Raw genomic sequence first — 19,893 nt, 5'->3', positions numbered from 1 at the left:
CTGTGTAGCCTTGACTGTCCTAGACTCACACTGTAGACCAGGCTGGCCTCAAACTCACAGTGATCTGCCTGCCTTTGCCTCCCTGAGTGCTGGAGTTAAAGGTGTGCACCACCACGCCCAGCCAATTCCCACAGTCTCACACCCATGGAACATCAATGTATTTTAAGTGTGTATTTTGTGTAAATGCAAATAAATATGATTATATACTGCTTATATGGTACACACACTGGGATACTGCAAACTTGCATTTATGTCTTTCACCATACATCTTAGAGGTTTTGCAAATTAATTCTAAAGGAATTTCTTTGTTTTATTTTAAAGGGCACAATACTCCATTTTAATAGCCTGACATTATTCGCCCAATGAATCCTGATTGATGGACACTCTGGTTGTTCTTCCTGACACAGCTATTTGGAACAGCCTCCCACATGTTATATGTAGAATATGGATGGCTGGGCTAGGTGTGTGACACATACCACTAGCTGCTTGGGAGGCTGAAGCAAGAGCAGTAGTTTGAGACCAGCATGGGCTATACATCAAGACCCCTGTCCAAACACTCTCCTGCTCCTTCCCCCAAAACCCTTCATGATATCTTTTGTGGTTTGGTTTTTTGAGATAGGGTTTCTCTGTGTAGCCTTGACTGTCCTAGACTCACACTGTAGACCAGGCTGGCTAAATGAATGTCTAGAATTCAGGAAACAGGTCAGAAGGCAGAGGCTTTGGTGATTCATCAGATTATCTATGCAAAATGCCAGGTTCTTGGTCCTTAATGGACCAAAAAGCTTGTTATATAAGTTTAAATAACTATTAGAACTGATTTTTAAAATTTTGTTGGACAGAGAGTTCAGCCAGCATACTGCTTCCTTCTCTGAGTGAAGTTGAGGAATGAAGTGAATTTTGCAGATACTATTGGAATCCTAGTCTTAATCAGCTTGACTTTCCCCTTGCTAATTTGTTGCCTTGCTAACTGCAACATTACTTTGGTTTATCTTAGCCAAAGTTGGAGGCAACTAAAACATCCAGTGGTTGAGTTGTAAGCATGGTGCATCCATTCTAAAAAGATTGCTGTAAAACTTTGAGATAATATTTTTAATTTCTTCTGTTGTAAAAAAGAGCAGGTTATAAGGCTGTGTCTACTTCATGGAAAGAAAGGTGAAAAGAAATACATAATACATAGGTAGTTCTGTCAAACACTTGCAGTGATTCAAATTTCATTTTTAATACCATGTTTTAAAATAATTTAAGGTAATAATTAAAAATAATATAGACAATAATCTTTATCAAGCCACCCCATAATTCCATTTTATAGAAACACACCACACTCTCAGAACCAGCAAAGTGCCCTTGAAATGAAGGCTAATGTAGGACTGTTACTCTCCTTTTTAACAGTAAACCTGGTTGAGGTTGGTCCACATTTACTGTGCATAAATACAACTCATTTTGTAGTCATTGTACGATATACACACAGACTAACATTGGAACAGCGGTCTCTAATCCCACATGCAAGAACATTTAGTTACCATGCTATCACAAGTAAAAGGCTGAGCCGTCTGAAAAAAATCAACATCTCAAGTTTGGAAACACTGTTCAGTGGTTAAGAGCACTTCTTGCCCTTAAAGAGGACTGGCATTTGGTTTTCAGCATCCACATTGGTTGACACCACACAGCTGCTGTAACTCTAGCTCCAGGGGATCAGACACATTCTTCTGACCTTCATGGACACCGCACACGTGTGGAGACACATGCGCACACACAGAAAACAGCTCTTCTTAGATTCATGAGAGAAATAACAGGGTACACTGCTGCTCCCAAAACCAGAGGGACTGACAAGTAAGTATGGAGACTTGTGATTTACCAGAACAGAAGCCCCTGAGCAACAATCACCATGGGAGCAGATTCTGGGAGAGGGCGTCTGATCTGTAAACAGACACATTGCTGTACTCTCAGACAAGCCTGAGAGACAAAAACTTCAAGTCAGACCCAGTCTGAAGAGGTAGTGTGGTGTGGGGGACACTCATTTATCACTTTTATCTTCTGGAGCACTCTAATGTCCTCACAGCAAATAGCTTCCAGCAAGGAAAGGAAGAAAGACCCCAATCATTTTGAAATACAGAAGAGCACTCCATGCTCTTAATGGAGAAAGTTTAGCAAACACACATAAACTAGACAGGCAACCCAGAAGGAAGTGTTAAGCTCTAATTTAGAAAGAGGTTTGCTTTTTTGAGAAAAATTAGGTAAAGGTAATGAACCACATTGTGCATAATAGCTAACTTTTTGTTGACATTCATTTTAGGAACTTTACATTTTCAAAACAATTTTTTTTCCTGAGATAGGTTCTCACACTTTAGGTCATTGAAGTCTGGAACACACACTAATCCCCCTGCTTCAAGCTAAATTTTAAGATACATTTTATTGCACATGCATCATTTTAATCAATCACAAATTCCTCTGGAAATGTAACAACTCCACTCACATATGTATCAACTGAATGTATGCACCTATTTAACAAAGCCATATAAACTAGAACATTTATAAAATAATATTCATAGGAGATCTGAGACATAAGAAATACATATTTGGTACTTGTAGTTCCTAGGATAGAGTTTATTTTAAAACCTTGGAATTTGCAGAGTGGCAAAGGTGATAGGAGCATCTTTTGTTATCCACACAAACCTCTTTCCACCACATCTGATTCGGTATGAAATGAATGTTGGTGAACCTAGAGCTTTAGAATGAGAGCCAGGGGAAAAAAAAAAAAAGAATGAGAGCCAGTTACTTGTTTGAACTGTGTCTTTATCCTTCAAGGACCATTCGCACCTTAAATATTGACAACTGTGTCCAAGATCCTTATAAAAACGTCCTCTCCTTTCATTGCTTTTCTTCACATTCCTACAACTATCCAGGAATGCGATTGCACTATACAAATGTGTCTCTGGTGGTCATTTGACTCTGCTTGCATGGAGTTTCAGCATGAAACCTCTCTGACTCTTTCATTTTTGTTTCTCCATATAGCAAGTCTGCCAGGAATGCTTTGTTCCAAAGACTGGGCCCCAAACAACTAATTTCTTCTCCAAAGCGACACAACTAGCCCAAAAATTCTTACACATCTTTTTGTTTTACAGTGTTTGGGATCTAGCCCAAGGCCTTCTGCATGCTAAGTAACCTATGTACCTCTGAGCTCCCTGCCAGGCCCACTGAAGGAAACACGCTGGTGAAGGAGACGAGCTGAAAACAGGAACGAGATGAAGCACTACTAGTATGTTGGGCCATTATCCTTTTCTCCTGGGATTAACTCTAATGACCCACACATTTCACTCCCTACAAATGATGAATCCTTCACTTGTTTCTTCCTTCTTTCCAGTAAGAGTCCAAAGTTCTGAGACATAAAAGACTATTATCAGTCGTTATAACCTTAGTGGAGATTGTCTCTAATGATGAATTGCTTTTGCGTTGCTGTAGGGAATACCAACACCAACAATTTAAGGAAAGGAGAATATATTCTGGCTTGTGGTTTTAGCACAGCTCATCACTGTGTGGAAGACGTGGTGGCAGCTAGCCACACTGTGCCCCCAAGTCAGGATACGTAGATGAACACTGATGCCCCACTTGTCTTCTCATCAAACCTCTCTGCAAATATCCCCAGACACACATCCAGCAGTTTGTCTACTTAGTGATTCTAAGTCCTGTCAAGTTAATGATTAAGAGTAACCATTAGAAACCTCTTGTCAACTTGGCACCAAATGCATCATTTTTATATGATAACATTCCACTCCTGGCCCCCAAAGTTTTGTGTTCATTTCATAACGAAAAATACATTTGATCCATCTCTAAAAGTCCTCAGAATCTTAATAGCTCCAAGTTGTTTTGTTTTGAATGTTAAGTACTGGTTCAAAATGTAAAATGGGATGGAGTTCACTCAATAGTTAAGAGCACTTGTTGCTCTTGTATACAGCCTGGGTTCAATTCCCAACACCCACATAGTGACTCACAACCATTTGTAACTTCAGTCTCCGTGGATCAAACACCCTCTTCTGACCTCCACAGGCACCAGGCACACACATGGTGCATATACATACCTACAGGCGAAACACTCATGCAAAATAATTCAAAGCTTTAATTTTTTTGTGGGTAGAGTGAGCTTTATTGATAGTATTCAATAAAGTAGGGCTCTCTGGGGGCCTCCAGCTATTCTGGGGGTCTGGGATGGAAAGTGTGAGGAAGAAGCTCAGTGTAAGGGGCTGAGTTGGGACAGGGACTCCTCAGTTGCAGAGGGTCTCTCTCTCGCTTGTGTTCTTGCCGGGGTGGGTGATCGGGCTTCTTACCCCTGTAGGCCATGTAGACCATGAGGTCCACCACCCTGTTGCTGTAGCTGAATTCATGTCATACCAGGAAATGAGCTTTACAAAGTTGTCATTGAGGACAATACCAGCCCCAGCATCAAAGGTAGAAGTGTGGGAGTTACTGTTGAAGTCACAAGAGACAACCTGGTCCTCAGTGTATCCCAGGATGCCCTTTAATGGGCCCTAAGATGCCTACTTCACCACCTTCTTAATGTCATCATACTTGGCAGCTTTCTCCAGTCGGCATGTCAGATCCATGACAGACATGTTGGAAATAAGAACATGGAAGACCATGCCAGTAAGCTTCCCATTCAGCTCTGGGATGACCTTGGCCATAGCTTTGGCAGCACCAGTGGACACAGGGATGATGTTCTGAGCAGCTCCACAGCCATCACACCACAGCTTTCCAGAGGGACCATCCACGGTCTTCTGGGTAGCAGTGATGGCATGGACCGTGGTCATGAGTCCTTCCACAATGCCAAAGTTGTCATGGATGACCTTGGCCAGGGTGGCTAAGCAGTTGGTGGCTCAGGAAGCATTGCTGACAATCTTGAGTGAGTTGTCATACTTTTCATGGTTCACACCCATCACAAACATGGGGACATGGGCAGAAGGGGCAGAGATGATGACCCTTTTGGTCCCACCCTTCAAGCGGGCCCCAGTCCATGGTATTGAAGACACCAGTAAACTCCACAATATACTTGGCACCAGCATCGCCCCATTTGATGTTAGTGGGATCTCGCTCCTGGAAGATGGTGATGGGCTTGCCGTTGATGACAAGCTTCATGTTCTCAGCTTTGACTGTGCCGTTGAACTTGCCGTGGGAGAGTCACACTGGAACATGTAGACCATGTAGTTGAGATCAATGCAGGGGTCATTGATGGCAACAATCTCCACTTCAACAGAGATGCAGGCAGCCCTGGTAACCATGGAATCCAATATGGCCAAATCTATTCACTCCGGCCTTCACCATCGTCTCTAAAGAAAAAGGCTCGCACTGCTGGAAAAGGTATGGCTGTATCTGGAACAGGGAGGAGCAGAGAGCCAAGCTTTAAAATTTTTAAGTGTAAATTACAGAGTCTCTTCTGAGATTCAGGCAAATCTTAACTTTGAATCCAACCCATTTTAAACAAAGCAAGTTATATACTTCTAATATGAAATGGCACAAACCGAACACTCCCATTCAGATAGTGAAGAATGAGGACTTTACAAGGAAAGACCAGATCAGAGCAAGACTGAAACCTGAAGGGCAAATACTAAACCCCATAGAACTATGTAGAGCATCTAGCTCACTTGATGGAACCACGTAGGTTCCAATGGCTGTGGGAAGTCCACCTTTCCAGCTCTACCACCTGTCGTGTACACAACCTGTCTCTTTGTCTGGCTCCACCATGTGTCTGAAGCCTTCTTCTGAAGATAGCCCATGGTTCTGTCATCTCCAATACCCTAGGCTCCTATTATAACTAACACTTCACTTTCACAGTTCTATGCAAGGAACTGACCCTGAGAGACACTGCCTGGTGTGCTGGCTAGATTTTTGTTTACTTGACACAAGCTAGGGTCATCTAGGAAGAAGGAACTTCAATTGAGAAAATGCTTCTGTCAGATTGATTTGTAGAAATGTCTATGAAATATTTTCTTTTAAAGATATTTTTATGTATCTGGGCATTTTGCCTGCATATGCATGTATGTGTGTACCACTAGAGGACTGGGGTTTGGACTCCCAGCACCCACAAAAATGCTGGTGGGTATGGCAGCCTGCTTATAATTACAAGGCTTAGAAGACAGAGACAGTGGATCACCAGAGCAAGCTTGTGTGCTAGACTAGCTGTGTTGGCAAGGTCCGGGTTTAACTGGGAGACCCTGCCTCAATAAATTAGGTGGGGAGAAGTTGAAGACCCCCAAGGTCAGCCTTGGCCCTCCACAGACATGACAGACACATGCATGCACATTTACAAATACATACATATTTATTCCACATACAAATCACACACACACACACACACATGAAAAAAAAAAACTTAATGGAAGCATCAGGCTGAGCTGGGTATAGAGGACTGGCAGACAATAGATTAAGGAGAGATATGTGTGGACAGAGGAACGTGTGTGTGTGTGTGTGTGTGTGTGTGTGTCTGTCTGTCTCTGTCTCTCTCTCTCTGTGTGTGTGTGTGTGTGTGTGTGTGTGTGCTACAAGCTCTCCACTGAGTCTTAAGAACCCTAAAGTTTAAGAACAACTTAAATATACCCAGAGCAACATCTACATGGCTATCTGGAAAGTTGTCATGGGAAATAAATGTGTGGCAGAGGTTGGCTTCAGCTTCCAGAAAGCAACCCATTGTGGCAGCTTTATATATGATCATAAATCATTTATATATCCCTCAATTTAGATTCTGTAACCAAGCCAATGACTGAGTAATTTATGAAGAATGTGGGTTTGTTTCTCAGAGTTCTAGCTGGAAATTCCAAGGTAAAGACAGTCTTAGGGGCTGGAGAGATGGCTCAGTGGTTAAGAGCACTGGCTGCTCTTCCAGAGGTTCAGTTCCCAGCAACCACATGGTGGCTCACAACCATCTATAATGAGGTCTGGTGCCCTCTTCTGGCATGCAAGTAGAACACTGTATATGTAATAAATAAAATTTTTTTTAAAAAAGTCTTTAAAGACACTCTTAGGTTAGATGTCTGGTGAAGGACTTGTCTGTGCTTCCAAGATGAAGTTTTGTTGCTGCATCCTCCAGAGATAACAATAACTATGTTCCCATGAAGTGGAAGAGTAGAAAAGGTCATAAAGCCCTTTTATAAGGGCTGATCCCATCCCAAAGGACAGAGGCCTCATGTCTTAGTCACCTTCTAAAGTGCCATACTTTAATCCTATCACATGCCATGTTTTCTTCCAAGATACAAAATTTGGGGGACACATTCAGACTGTGAGATGTGGGATCTATCTTGTCCTTTGAGTCAGGACAGACTCTGGCTTTCTTGATAGAAGCAATGCAATGAAATCTCCAAGGCAATTCATAAAGCATCCTTTTTTCCTTGGAGAGTAGTTGATCTTGCATCCCTAAACTTTCCATGTAAGAAGTCAAATTATTCTGAGGTCACCATGAGGCAACACCATGAGGCAACACCAACAGCCACACTTGGTCAGGCAGAGTTGAACCTGAGTTGAACATTGCCACCAGTGGCTCCAGCCTCCACAGCAGACTGTGAGGTCTGAGAGCGAGGAGCAAGCATGGGCAGTCAGTCCTTCGATGCCCTGCCTGGATGCCTGGCCTACAGCATCAAATGGTACTTGATACTAATATGTACAGCCGGACACTTGAACTAAAAATTGACTGTCAAGAATGCCACTGTGCTGCCCTGTGCTCTCTTCTCCAGATCAAAACCCACATGTGGAAACTACCAGTACCAATGTGCTCTGCAGAAAATGTGATGCAATGTGAATCAACACTGTGAGGGCTGTAAGAAAGCCCTCAACCAGGGACGTGGCGCTTGCTCTCAGGCCTCCATGGAGGGACTTTATTGTCTATCACACCATGACCTTGACTAGAATCCAAGAAAATAAAAACTTTTAATTTTCTTTCTGAAATGCCAAGGTCTCAGAGGATTGATCTTACAGACACTTAACATTTAAATTAGCTAAATGTGGGAACAGGAACTGTCTCTGACAGGAACTCAGTGGCCTGCTCTTTGATAACCTTCCCTGAGGGGGGAGCAGCCTTACCAGGCCACAGAGGAAGACAATGCAGCCATTCCTGATGAGACCTGATAGATAGGGTCAGATGGAAGAGGAGGAGGACCTCCCCTATCAGTGGACTTGGGGAAGGGCATGGGAGGAGATGAAGAAGGGAGGGTGGAATTGGGGGGAGGGGACATGGGTGGGGCTGCAGCTGGGATACAAAGTAAATAAACTGCAATAAATTTAAAAAAAAGACATGAGAATGAAAAAAAAAACTAAATGTGTAGACCAGGCTGTCCTCGAACTCCAGATCCACCTGCCTCTCCCTCCTTCAGCAAATCCTACCAGCCTGTGCCACCAGAACCAGCTTGTAAGAAGTGGGGAATAGTAAGAGCTGGAGAGGACAGAAACCCCACAAGGAGAGCAACAGAATCAGAAAATTTGAACACAGGGGTCTTCCCAGAGACCCATACTCCAACCAAATACCAGGCATGGAGATAACCTAGAACCCCTGCACAGATGTAGCCCATGGCAGTTCAGTGTCCAAGTGGGTTCATAGTAATGGGAAGAGAGACTGCCTCTGACATGAACTGATTGGCCTGCTCTTTGATCACCTCCCCCTGAGGGGGGAGCAGCCTTACCAGGCCACAGAAGATGACAATGCAGCCACTCCTGATGAGATCTGATAGACTAGGATCAGAAGGAAGGGAAGGGAGGACCTCCCCTATCAGTGGACTGGGGGGAGGGACACAAGCGGGTAAAAGGGAGGGAGGGCAGGCTTGAGAGGGGAGGAGGGAGGAAGCTACAGGGAGGATACAAAGTGAATAAACTGTAATTAATAAACAGAAAAATAATTTTAAAAAAATTCACTCTAGGAATATATCCTCAAAAACTACACGTGTGTGCATAAATACATTGGGGCAGGGGGGACAGAGAGGCTGGACCTGATGGCAATAGGCCTATAATCCTAGTGATTGGGAGGCTGAGGCAGGGGGACCACAAGTTGAAGACCTTCCTGGACTACAGAGTGATTTCAAGGCCAGCCTGAGTAACTTAGTGAGATCCTAGCTCAAGAACTTTAAGTGATTTGAAAATAATCCAAGCAGTGGTAGCACACACCTTTAATCCCAGCTCTGAAGAGGCAGGGACTGGCAATTTCTGAGCTCAGTGCCAGCCTGGTCTGCAGAGTGAGTTCCAGAACAGCCAGGGATACATAGAGAAACACTGTCTTGAAAAAGAAAGAAAAAAGTAACTACCTTCTATCTGGGGGTTCGGGGATGGAGACAGATTTTCTATATAACACACCTTGGCCTTGAACTCATTATATAGCTCAGGCTAGACTCAAATTCTGGAAATGTTGCTTTAACCTCCTTTTTATAAAGGTGTTATTACCAATGATAGAGTTAACATCCATGACTCATTCACTTATTCATTAATAACATCTGCCAGTTAGAAATGCAGATCACCCAGAAGAGCAATTTAAAATATATTCTTCCACTTACAGGGAAATGATTGAAAAACTAAGAAAGGTGTGCCCTTCCTTATGCCTTTCATTCTTCATGATAGTATTTTTGTAATATTTTATCTCTGAAGTTATCTTTCAGGTTTGATTTGATGAGACCAAACTTCAACTATGAAAATTTGGTGGACAAGGACAAGAAGAGAGAAGTTGAAATCCATGTATAACCTTAGGATAGTTTATTATTATTGTTTTGATCATTAATAAAGATATGTTGGCATACCCCTGTAATCCCATGACTTGGTGAGGCAGAGGCAGGAAGATGGAGAGGTTGAGGCTAGCCTGGATAACATAACAAGATCCTGCCCAGAGAGAGAAGAGAGAAGGGGTAGACTCGGAGAAAGAGAAGAAAAAACAATCTTTGGACATTACTATTAAGAAAAAGTCATTGAAAAATGTTCCCCCAGGACTCAAGTGTCAAGTCCCCAGAGACCTCGGCTGACCAGTCACTGGACAATGACAAGGGGCCTGTCAGGGAAGACATCTGATACCAAGAAAATATCCCAGATTTGAAAAGAAAGACTAAGGGGGGGGGGGAGATAAAGAGCAAGAAGGTCTCTAGACCAGGAAAAGGACAGGAGTGGGAAACTAGTGAAATCATGTTCGCACAATTGTGCTGTTCCCAGTGTTAATGCCCTGGTTTTAGTCGTCATACTGTAGTCACAAAACATGAACATTCACTGGATCTGGTTGAAAGGGGAGATGGAAAAACTCTTCAAATGGTTTTTATAACTTTTTATATATCTAAAATAATCTCAAAATATAAAACTTAGGTAAAAATACAAAACTCATTTTCTTTTTAAAAAATATATATAATTGAAATAGAATTACATCACTTTCCTCCCTTTCTTCCCTCTAGCTCATTACAGCTATCTTCCCTTGAACCCCTCCCATGCTCCCTCACTCTCAAATTAATAACCTGTATTCTTTATTACTGTTACATATATGTATTTGTGTATTTGTGTACACACACACACACACACACACGTACAACTTGTTGAGTCCATTTTTATTGTTTGTGTATGTATGGTTTTAGGACTGAGAACTCTACATTGGACAGCCAATACGGGGCTCCTCTCAGGCTTCCAGCAGTCATTAGTTGTCTGGAGTTCTTTGTTTAGGAGTGCAACCTATGAAATTTTCTTCCTTCCACAGTAGCATTGATACTAATATTACGCTGGTCTTGTTCATGCAATCATTTCTAAAAGAGACTTTTCACAGCAGGCTTTTAGTCTCATAATTGGTTTTCTTTCTTTCTCTTTTTTTTTTTCTTCAGTTTTTTGAGACATGGTTTCTCCTTATAGCCTCTGGCTGTCCAGGAACTTGCCCTGTGGACCAGGCTGGCTTCAGATGTTTGCCTGCCTCTGCCTGCAGAGTGCAGAGAGTGAAACTGCTGCCGGGTATAACTGGCTTTCTTGATGATAGTTGTTCTGACTGGGTTAGGTGGAGTCACAAAGTAGTTTCAGTTTCCATTTCCGTGATGAACAAGGATGTTAACCACTTTAAAATTTTTATTTAATTATTGTTATTTGCTCCTGCGTGTGTGTGTGATACGTGTGTGAATACAGTATGATATGGAAGTCAGCAGCTCTGTGGAGTCAGCTCTCCCCTTTCATCTTCACGTGGATTCCAGGGATGGAACTTGGGTTGCCAGGCTTGCTCAGTGAGCAGCTATCCACTCAGTCATCTCCCTGCCCCCAACTCAGGATGCTCAATTCGTAAGAATATCCAAGCCCCCTGGACACTGGGCTCTTTTCAGTTTTTGCTTATACACAATTCATTCTTTGCAGAAAACTAAGCTGAAGAAGCCTGGCAATAAAGTTTGGAAAAGGTTAATAAAATTCTTTGCCTAGTTTTTAAAAAAGAATATTCACTGGACACTTGTGTTTCTTTTGAGAACTGTCTGTTCATTTCCTTGGCCCATTTATTGACTGGCAGCTTTTTGCATGTTCTATTTTCGTTTTTTGTATATTCTATACATTAATGCCCTGTCTGAGGTCTAGTTGGCAAAGCTTTTTCTTCCATTCTGGAGGCTGTTTGTTCATTCTATCAATAGTGGTTTTGTTGTTTGTTTGTTGTTGCTTTTGCTTTGCAGAAGCTTTGAAATTCTGTGCAAGTCCATTTGTTAATTCTTGGAGACTGTTTCCTTTGCTACTAAAGTCCTATTCAGAAGGGTCTTGCCTATATTTTTATCTTGAGGTGAATTCTCTGTTATTCCCCCCTCCCCAATTTTTAGCATTTCATACTTTTTTTTAAAGATTTATTTATTATTTACACAGCATCTTGACTGCATGACAGAAGAGGACACCATATCTCATTATAGCCATCATGTGGTTGCTGGGAATTGAACTCAGGACCTTTAGAAGAACAGCCAGTGTTCTTAACCTCTGAGCCATCTCTCCAGCCAGCATTTCATACATTACATTAAGATATTTGATTCACTTTGAGTATCTTTTTATGCAGGATGGGGATTTGGGTTTAATCTCACCCTTCTGGAGCTGGGTATCCAGGTTTGCCAGCACTATTGTTAAGTTCGTTGCCTCCCCACCCAGTGTATACTTTTGATATTTGTGCTAAAACTTAGGTGGCCAAACCTTGTAGGTTTACTTATGGGTCTTCTGTCATGTTCTGTTGGTCTCCATGTCTGTGCCAGGCCATGCTGTATGCCACTGTGGTTCTGCAGTAGCTGAGCTCAGGGTTCTCCTGCTTAGGACCTCCTTGCCTGGATACCCGTGTCTCTGTGCTTTCATAAGAATGTTAAGATTGTTCTCTCTAGGTCTGTGAAGAATACAACTGGAACTTAATGGAGATTGATATGATCTCTAGGTTCTTTTGGTAGCATAGCCACGTTCACAGTATCAATTCTGACGGAACACAAGAGATCTTTCCATCTTCTGTGTCTTCTTCAATTTCTATTTGCAATGTCTTAAATTTTTCATTGTAGAAATTTTTACTTTCTTATCCTGGTACCACTTGTTCTTTCTTCTGACTTGAAATGGACATTTCCCAAGTTCTAATCTGGTTGGAATTACTTGTAGGTATTTTTTCTGATGCTATTGTGAATGGCTATTTTTCTTGTTTCTCCCCAACAGTTGAGTTGAGCTCATGCTCAACTTTTTAGGTGGATGCTGGGAGTGGAACTCAGGTCCTCATATCTGCACAGCACATGCTCTTTCCCGTGGAAGCCTCAGTCCGACCCCGCCAGAGACCTTTAGGAAACTGTGTGTCAGCAGTGTCTTCGCTACTTTAACCTCTAAGTGAGCTCAGCTTTGCTGTTGTTAACAGTGAGGGCGCACAGCAGTCGGAGTCGTCTGCATTTGAACTTGCTGGGCCTCTGCTGCAACATGGATTTTTATCATGTTTCCGCATTTGATTAATTAACCCAGCTGTGGTAACTGCTTCAACATCCCCCCATGTCCCCACCATGCCCTCGTCCTGTATCCCTCCCCAACTCCCCCCCACCCCCGTGCACAGGCAGCCTCTCCAGCCTGAGGGAACAAGTCTCCATTACAGCTTTTCATTGTATCTGAGGGGCTAGGAAGGGCGCTTGATGATGGTGTTCATAATTGCTTTGTCTAATTGCAGGAGATCAGGGTGGTAAACTTTAAAAGCATGTCTGCGTCAGGAGCGGTGTTTCAATTTGCCATGTTAAATTATGTTCTCCTGTTGCTGATATCATGTCTGATTTTATGAAATGTCATCCCGCTCACAGAAAAGAATGAGCAGGGAGTAGGGAAGGGTTAATCTAAGAGCAAATGCTGCAGCACATCTCTTGCTCCTCACTTTGGCCTATATGTTCATTAAACTAATGTACTGCCTTAAGCAAACACTGTTCTACTATTTCACCATGTCAAAGCCCACAGTGACTTCTGATACTACAGCTTCTGAAATGTAGAAGGCACCCCTGCCTTCTAAAAGAACGCCTTCTAAGGAGGACTAGGACATATCCAGTGGGAGTGTCTTCTAGATCCCTCCTGAGCTGGCAAAGTTGGAAGCTGGTGGGAGCGGGCAGGGGGGTCTAAGCGTTGAGATTCTGTCCCATCATTTTTGTAGATCAGGAAGCCCTTAACTTCCAGTCTGCCATCACTAAAGGGTAGAATTACATTTCAGACTAATTTCCTTTATAACATAAGTGTATTTTTTTCTTAGCAAAGTTCTAAAGGCTTCTTCATCCCATCAAAGGGATCTTTAGCATTCAAAGGGCAAGAACTCTGGGGGGTGCCCATTGTGCAACAATCTGGGCTCCTTCTCTTTCTTGCTCTGGCTTTTGTTCTCACTCTCACCCCTCAGCCTAGGTTGGCTTTTAAACTCACACAATCCTTCTGTCCCAGCCTGCTAAGTGCTGGGATCACAGGAGGGAGCCACCATGGCCTGCTGGTAACCAACACTTCTGGGCACTTCCCTCCTCCTTTTCCAATTCCAGCCAGGTATCACAAGAAGACAGTCATCAAAACGGAAGATATTCAGAACTCCAAAACGTAATGATTTGTGGAACGATGTCCGGTGTGAGACATTTGTGAATGAGGTCATTGAGAGTGTGAAAGGATAAACACATTCCCTACCCTCTTCCCACCCCTCCTCTGTGGGTACTGGTTTCAGAGTGAGATGAAGGGCTTCGGAACCGCTGAAGATCAAGCCGTTGGTGGTGAGCAACACAATTAGAATTAACGTTTTATAAGGGGCGACACAGCACTTTTACACCTCCAGGCAAATGCTCAGTATGATCTAGAACTGCGATTTGGTGCCGAAGCCACTGGCCACACGCAGTTATTTAAATGAACAGTAATGAAATGGAATTTAAAAATCAGTTCTTCCCTTACTGGAGCCACATCTCCAGCATGTGACCGCCGTATGTGGCTGCTGGTGCCGCATTGGAAAGCACACCTAGAGAACATTTCCAACCACGTGGAGAGGCTTGCTGCTTCACCTGGAGGCTGCTCTGGGCCTGTTCTCTGGCTCTCTCTTTTGCCTTCCATTCTAACTCATGTCTGAATGAGTTACACCTTCATCTCATTGTACTCCTGGCCACAAAGGGTCAGTCTGTCCTTTTCTGTTTGTTGAGTCAGGGTCTCACCCAGGTTAGCCTTGAACTCACAATTCTCCTTCCTTGACCTCCTGAATGCTGAGATAACAGGTTCATGCCACAACATCCCACAACCTGTGGTTTTAGTATGTTTGGTTTGGCCTTTGTTTGTTTTGTCTGTGAACCAGTGGGGAATTAGTTCCAAGGGCAAGCAACTTATTTGTCCAAGATGCAGGCCATCTTCTGTTGTCAGAACAGCTTCTTGTGTCTTGTGCCCTCTAAGTGTTCATGACAGCAGCTTTTTCTTAGTGCTGGAGGTGGCCAGGGCAACACATGCAGGGACTCTGGCAGAAAGCACTGTGAGAACCAGACGGGGATGAGGGCCGAGAAGCCCGGTGACCTGAATCCCTTCTCTCCCAGGAAAAGAGCGTTTTCCTCTCATCTGAAAAACCAAAGAGAGCCATCACAAAGTGATGCCACAACATCTACATTTGCCACAAGTCAGCAGCTTCCAGATTACTTTTACTCATACGGCTCTTGATTTAGTTCTCAAATGGCTTAAGACCATTCGTTGTAAAGGCTCGGGTGGTAGCCAAGCAACCAAGTAGGCTCCCTAGTGCTGGCTTGACTGAAGGCTCACTGTGGAGACACCTGGAGTTGCCCTAGGCCCTGGACCAAAGTCTGCCTTTACACCCTGCAGGATCAGTATTAAAGAAGAATGTTGGAGCTGCGGCACTGGGATCTGTACTGCAGGAAATGCCAAGTGATTAATTTATGTCCCTAAGCTTGAGAAACTGTGATTTAGAGAGGCAAGGGTCGATACAAACTCACCTATGTGTGAACTAGCTGGAGGGGGATGGCACAGATGTAGCTGAAGCCCCAGCTGCTACCCTCCAACCAGCAGGTACAAGCCTGTTCCTTCAATTGGAGTTTGATCTGGTTCCACAGACAGTTCCATTCTTTCCTGTCTCAAAACCCTGAGAATTTGACCATGAACACTAGACCAGGGTACTCCAGATACCTGGTGAAAGACCTGGGGACTCGGGGAAGCCTCTCCCTCCAGCTCATGGCATCTTTGACTGCAGTTCTCAGGCTCACAGGAGCCTTTTTATGAACTCTTAAAAGGCATATAGTGTTGGGAACTAGCACAGTGGTCTATGGGAATACTTGGGGTTGGATGAACTTTGAGCAGGGCGGCTGAATGACTCAAGGCAATGCTGGCTTGATATCTCAGGGGAGAGGGCAGTGAGATCAGGATATGAAAATCTAAGGCACCTGTTTCCGAAGCACAGAGTCAAGCTGCCCAGATGGACTGTGACCCCAGGCCCTGGGATGTAGCTGACAGGCTGCTGTGTGCACTCATCTGCTCCTGAAGTCCGCGGATGCATCCACTGCTAAAAGGAACGGTATGAGGAGCTCCTACAGTGGGATAGAAGCCAGTGGCTGGGCATGAATTTCAAGCTGGACCTGGACTTAGCCAGTCTCCCATAGTCTCATAGGCAGAAAGAATAAAGTCACCAGAATAGAACGGCCGGTGCCACGCTGCTCAGAAGCACACTTCCCAGTGAGGAGGGCAGAGCTTCCATACTTAGAGCCAGAAACTGGGTTCCTGCAGTAGCTGGCCATGAAAAGCTGAAGCTCAGTAAAGAGCACAGCCACCCGGACCACTGAAGGGGTTCACCTCCATCTTGGCAAGCTTTTCCGAGTTGTTGGCAAAAAGCTCCCCTCAGCGGATTTATTTCCTCAGCGTGATGTTTTGCAGCTGGATGTTTGAGCACAACTGCTTGGATGAGCTTGTGGTAGGCTTTCCTGGTGCTCTGGGGCGCTAAAGAAAAGAGCTGCTAACTGGCTTCTTCTAGGTGCCCAGCAGTGGCAGGATAGCTCATAGCACCAAGAGCGTGTGGAGGAGCCGGTGGATATGAAGGAGAGAAGATCTGGATGGGACAGGTGATACAGGGGAGGCCAGAAAAAATAGACGAGGAGTGAGGGCACGGAGGAGGCAAGTAGGTATGCAGGAGGTGAGAGAATATGGAGAAAGTGCCAGAAATTGTGTAGGAAATAAGATATGTAGGAGGCCAGAGGATAAGTAGGAGAGAAGATATGGAGGAAGTAAGGGATATGGAGGCAGCCGGAGGGTACAGACAGACAGCCTTCCTCTGCTGCTCTTAGTCCATGTTTTCCTCATCAGGCTGCCCTCTCTCTCCTTACAACATCATGTAGGTAAAAAAGAAGAAAACATCCGAGGCAGCAAATAATCCTACACCCATGTGCATGCGAGCCACTTGGGTTGAGTATACTTTTATTTTAATTATGAAAGTAGAAGGAGATGTATTGAGGTTTTCACTGAAGGCATTGACAGAGGGATGAGAGGTGATTGAGGTGTGTAGAAATATGTGTGTATAAATATTATCAAAACATCAATAGGCTATAAAATTGTCAAAGAATAAGTACAAAATTATTTCTAAAACAAAAACAACACAAAAATGTCTAAGGTAGGGACCCACGCAGGGTGGATCTGCAGCCAGCGAGCATGCAGAGGAGGTGCTGTGGTGAAGAGAATGATCTCTCAGGCTCCGGAAGCTGCAAGTCTGAGATCAGAGTGTCAGGAGGGCCAGCTTCCCCCGAGGCCCTCCCCAAGCCTGCAGACACTGTCTCCTCCCATGTCTGCCTGGGATCCTCCTCCCCATGTGACCTACTGTCCACGAGATGACCAGTCTAAGTCAGCTTACCTCATTCACGGTTCTCTTTTCCGGGGCTGGAGAGACGGCGTAGGGGTTAGCAGCACTCAGAGCTCTTGCTGAGGACCCAGATTCAGTTCCCAGCACCCATATGGGGAATCACAACTGTCCTCAACTCCAGTTCCAGGGTTATTTGAAGAACATGCCCAAGATGCACAAATATAGCATAGGCAAAACACTAACACACATAGAGATAAAATAAATGCTTGAAATTTCCAAAGACTCTCTGTAGATCAGTCATGTAAGAAGCCATGGGTTAATTCTTCAACCTACTCGTTTTAGAGTGCGCAGCTCAGCCCCCGACTCTGCCTCTGTAGCCTCTGGGAAGGAGTGAAGCTGGCTCCTTGTTGGCTATCAGAAGTGACCACATGGGCCAGTCTTCAGAGAAGTCACCTGCACACCAGATGTTCTGGTCCCAGAACCGATCACCAGTGTAGCTCTGCAGACTGGAGGGTGCAGGAGGCCCACCCACAGCCTCTCCCTCAGGGGGAAGAGATAGGAGCTGAGCGGGCTGGAGAAGCTGGGAGCTGGTGGTGAACAAATAGGCCACTGGTCTCGAGGGGACAGGACCCTGCTTCTACAGCCGCACTAGCGTGGCTGCTTGAGTGCAGGACACCAGAGTGACCTGCCAGCAGCTTGACTATGCTCGCTTCATCACATTTATTATTTCCAGAGTTTATTATTTCCTTGCTACCCAACCATCTAACAAATGTGGTGGACTCTCCCTCTGCAGGAGCATGTGGCAGTGTGGTGTGAAAATGGGTTACAGCCAGCTAATGGCCTTTGAGAGGCCAGCGTCAAGCCCACAATGGGGTCAGAGGAGGTAAAGAAGCAAGCGGGGAAGGGAAGAGTGACAGACCATTCAAGTAGTCTCTCAAGCAGACTGCCTCTGAGGGCCACTGGGACCCATGCCCCCAGGGGCCTCTCGAACAGGCCTCCCAGGTCATCTACCTGGGACAAGGATGCTGGGATCCAACACCTGCACCTGCAATTGGCTGGAGCCCATGAGCTCCCCGGCACTGGCCCCTGCCCTGGAGACGGCCTCTTTTGTTCTCTTTTAGGCCCAGACCTGTGGGAGCTGGCAGCAGGAAGCCGTTCCCCATTGGGGGAGTGGGCACAGCACTGCTGCACTCACCCGACGTCTGCTCTTACCCAGGGTGCATGTCCTGTGCCTGGAAGCGCTAATGTGTTCCCTGGCTGGGCGCACCAATGATTTCTGCAAGGCGCCTACAGACTGTTGGGTGTGTCCATTCTATAGATGTGGTCCAGCTTCCAGCTTATACAGGTGGGGCCAATCCTATGAATTATACCCCAAAGAACAGGTCACCCTTTCTCCTTTGCCTCACTCCAAGAAAAAGATGAGCCCCTAATTAAAGGAGGAGGCTCAGATGGTATTGACAAATGTGTGGCTTATGATACTTCTGTCCTTCTGGGGTTGGGGGTGAGGAGGCTGTTAGTGTCAAAAGCAAAGAGACAGAAGGTCATGGGACCAGGACAGCTCAGGCGTTGTGTGCCCCTCAGAGCCCTCACCCCCCTTCATTTACCTGTTATTAAAATTTATTAATTTGGTGCTTGTGCCTTAGAGACTGACTCGAGGTTTCCTCAGACTCCACAGGACACATGCTGGTCCGGAATGGCCGCTCTCTCCCAAGTAACAGGGTTCAGGACATCTTCTGGGTGGTACTGGGCCCTGGGTGTGGCTGCCAAGAAGAGCCTGCTAATTCTGCAGAGCAGGAGGAGTTTCTCTCCCCGCTCCTCCCCAGTTTTCACTAGAAATGGAATGGAATGCCTCCACAGTCATGTCCTCTGCTTCCAGGGCTTTTTTTCCCTACTTGGTTCGTGAGTGTTGGGAGCCTAACCTCTCTGAAACCCAGTCTGCTCATGTGTAAAATGAGCTGAGCGCTCGCATCACACAAGGTGGTGTAGGAGAGGCGCGTGGGGGTGCTTTTGCTGCGTGGTAGATGGTGGCGGTGGTGTCAGATACCTACCACTTGCTTTTAGCACTCTATGAAGACTCCAAAGCACCACTGATAAGAAAGAAAGAAAAACAGAAAGGAAGAGGGCCCTCCTACGGCTTCCAGTTGATTACCGACAAGTGTCAGGTTATTATTTTTTATTAGACTAAATTACATTTTCCCGGAACAAGGAAACGTTTTCAAGAGGTGGAAATGAACGCCCTGATCGTGGTGGTGGCAGTAGCAGAGATGTTTGACAAAGCAGAAGGACGAAAGAAAAAGGCTGCATGCCATCAGCCTCTTCATCACACTCCGGGGGACAAGCACAAAGCCAAAGAATGGTACTTCTTCCTTTGGTATCGCAGTCCTCCTGTAAAGGGACCCTACCCAGAGATCCCTCAACTCTGCAGGTCCAGACCGAGCTCCCAGGCCTGTGGCGGCGCTCCACCCGAAAGTCTTTTCTTATCCAATCGCGCCACCCTGCGGACACTATGGGCCCCGCAGCCTCGACCTCGGCGTCCATCCGTCGGTTTTGAAACGCTGGCTTAAGAAAGTAAAGAAATCAGCGTCTGGAGCTAGAAGGTGGATTGCATACTGTGTGTGTGTGTGTGTGTGTGTGTGTGTGTGTGTGTGTGTGTGTGT

At 45.1% G+C, this 19,893-nt stretch overlaps 1 protein-coding gene and 1 pseudogene across 2 annotated transcripts in view; both read right to left on the bottom strand.

Annotated features, from left to right (window-relative positions):
• Positions 1-4,133: 4,133 nt before the first annotated feature.
• Positions 4,134-5,192, bottom strand: LOC129673023 (glyceraldehyde-3-phosphate dehydrogenase-like; annotated as a pseudogene).
• An 83-nt stretch (positions 5,193-5,275) lies between these two features.
• Positions 5,276-19,893, bottom strand: part of Nkx2-2 (NK2 homeobox 2) — a 22,679-nt gene continuing 8,061 nt past the window's right edge. The window contains exon 3 of one of the 2 annotated variants that reach the window (XM_055602693.1): positions 5,276-5,361. In XM_055602693.1, coding sequence (XP_055458668.1) covers positions 5,291-5,361 — 71 coding nt within the window. In that variant the 3' untranslated portion in view covers positions 5,276-5,290. Of the gene's footprint in view, positions 5,362-19,634; positions 19,796-19,893 lie in introns of those variants that run through there. The other variant, XM_055602692.1, reaches the window with a different exon arrangement.

Source organism: Psammomys obesus, unplaced genomic scaffold (assembly GCF_907164565.1).
Source record: "Psammomys obesus unplaced genomic scaffold, mPsaObe1.curated_primary_1811, whole genome shotgun sequence".
In the NCBI taxonomy this organism is placed as follows: Eukaryota; Metazoa; Chordata; class Mammalia; order Rodentia; family Muridae; genus Psammomys; species Psammomys obesus.
The sequence above is the reverse complement of the archived record's forward strand: the minus strand, read 5'-3'. Positions and strand labels throughout refer to the sequence as shown.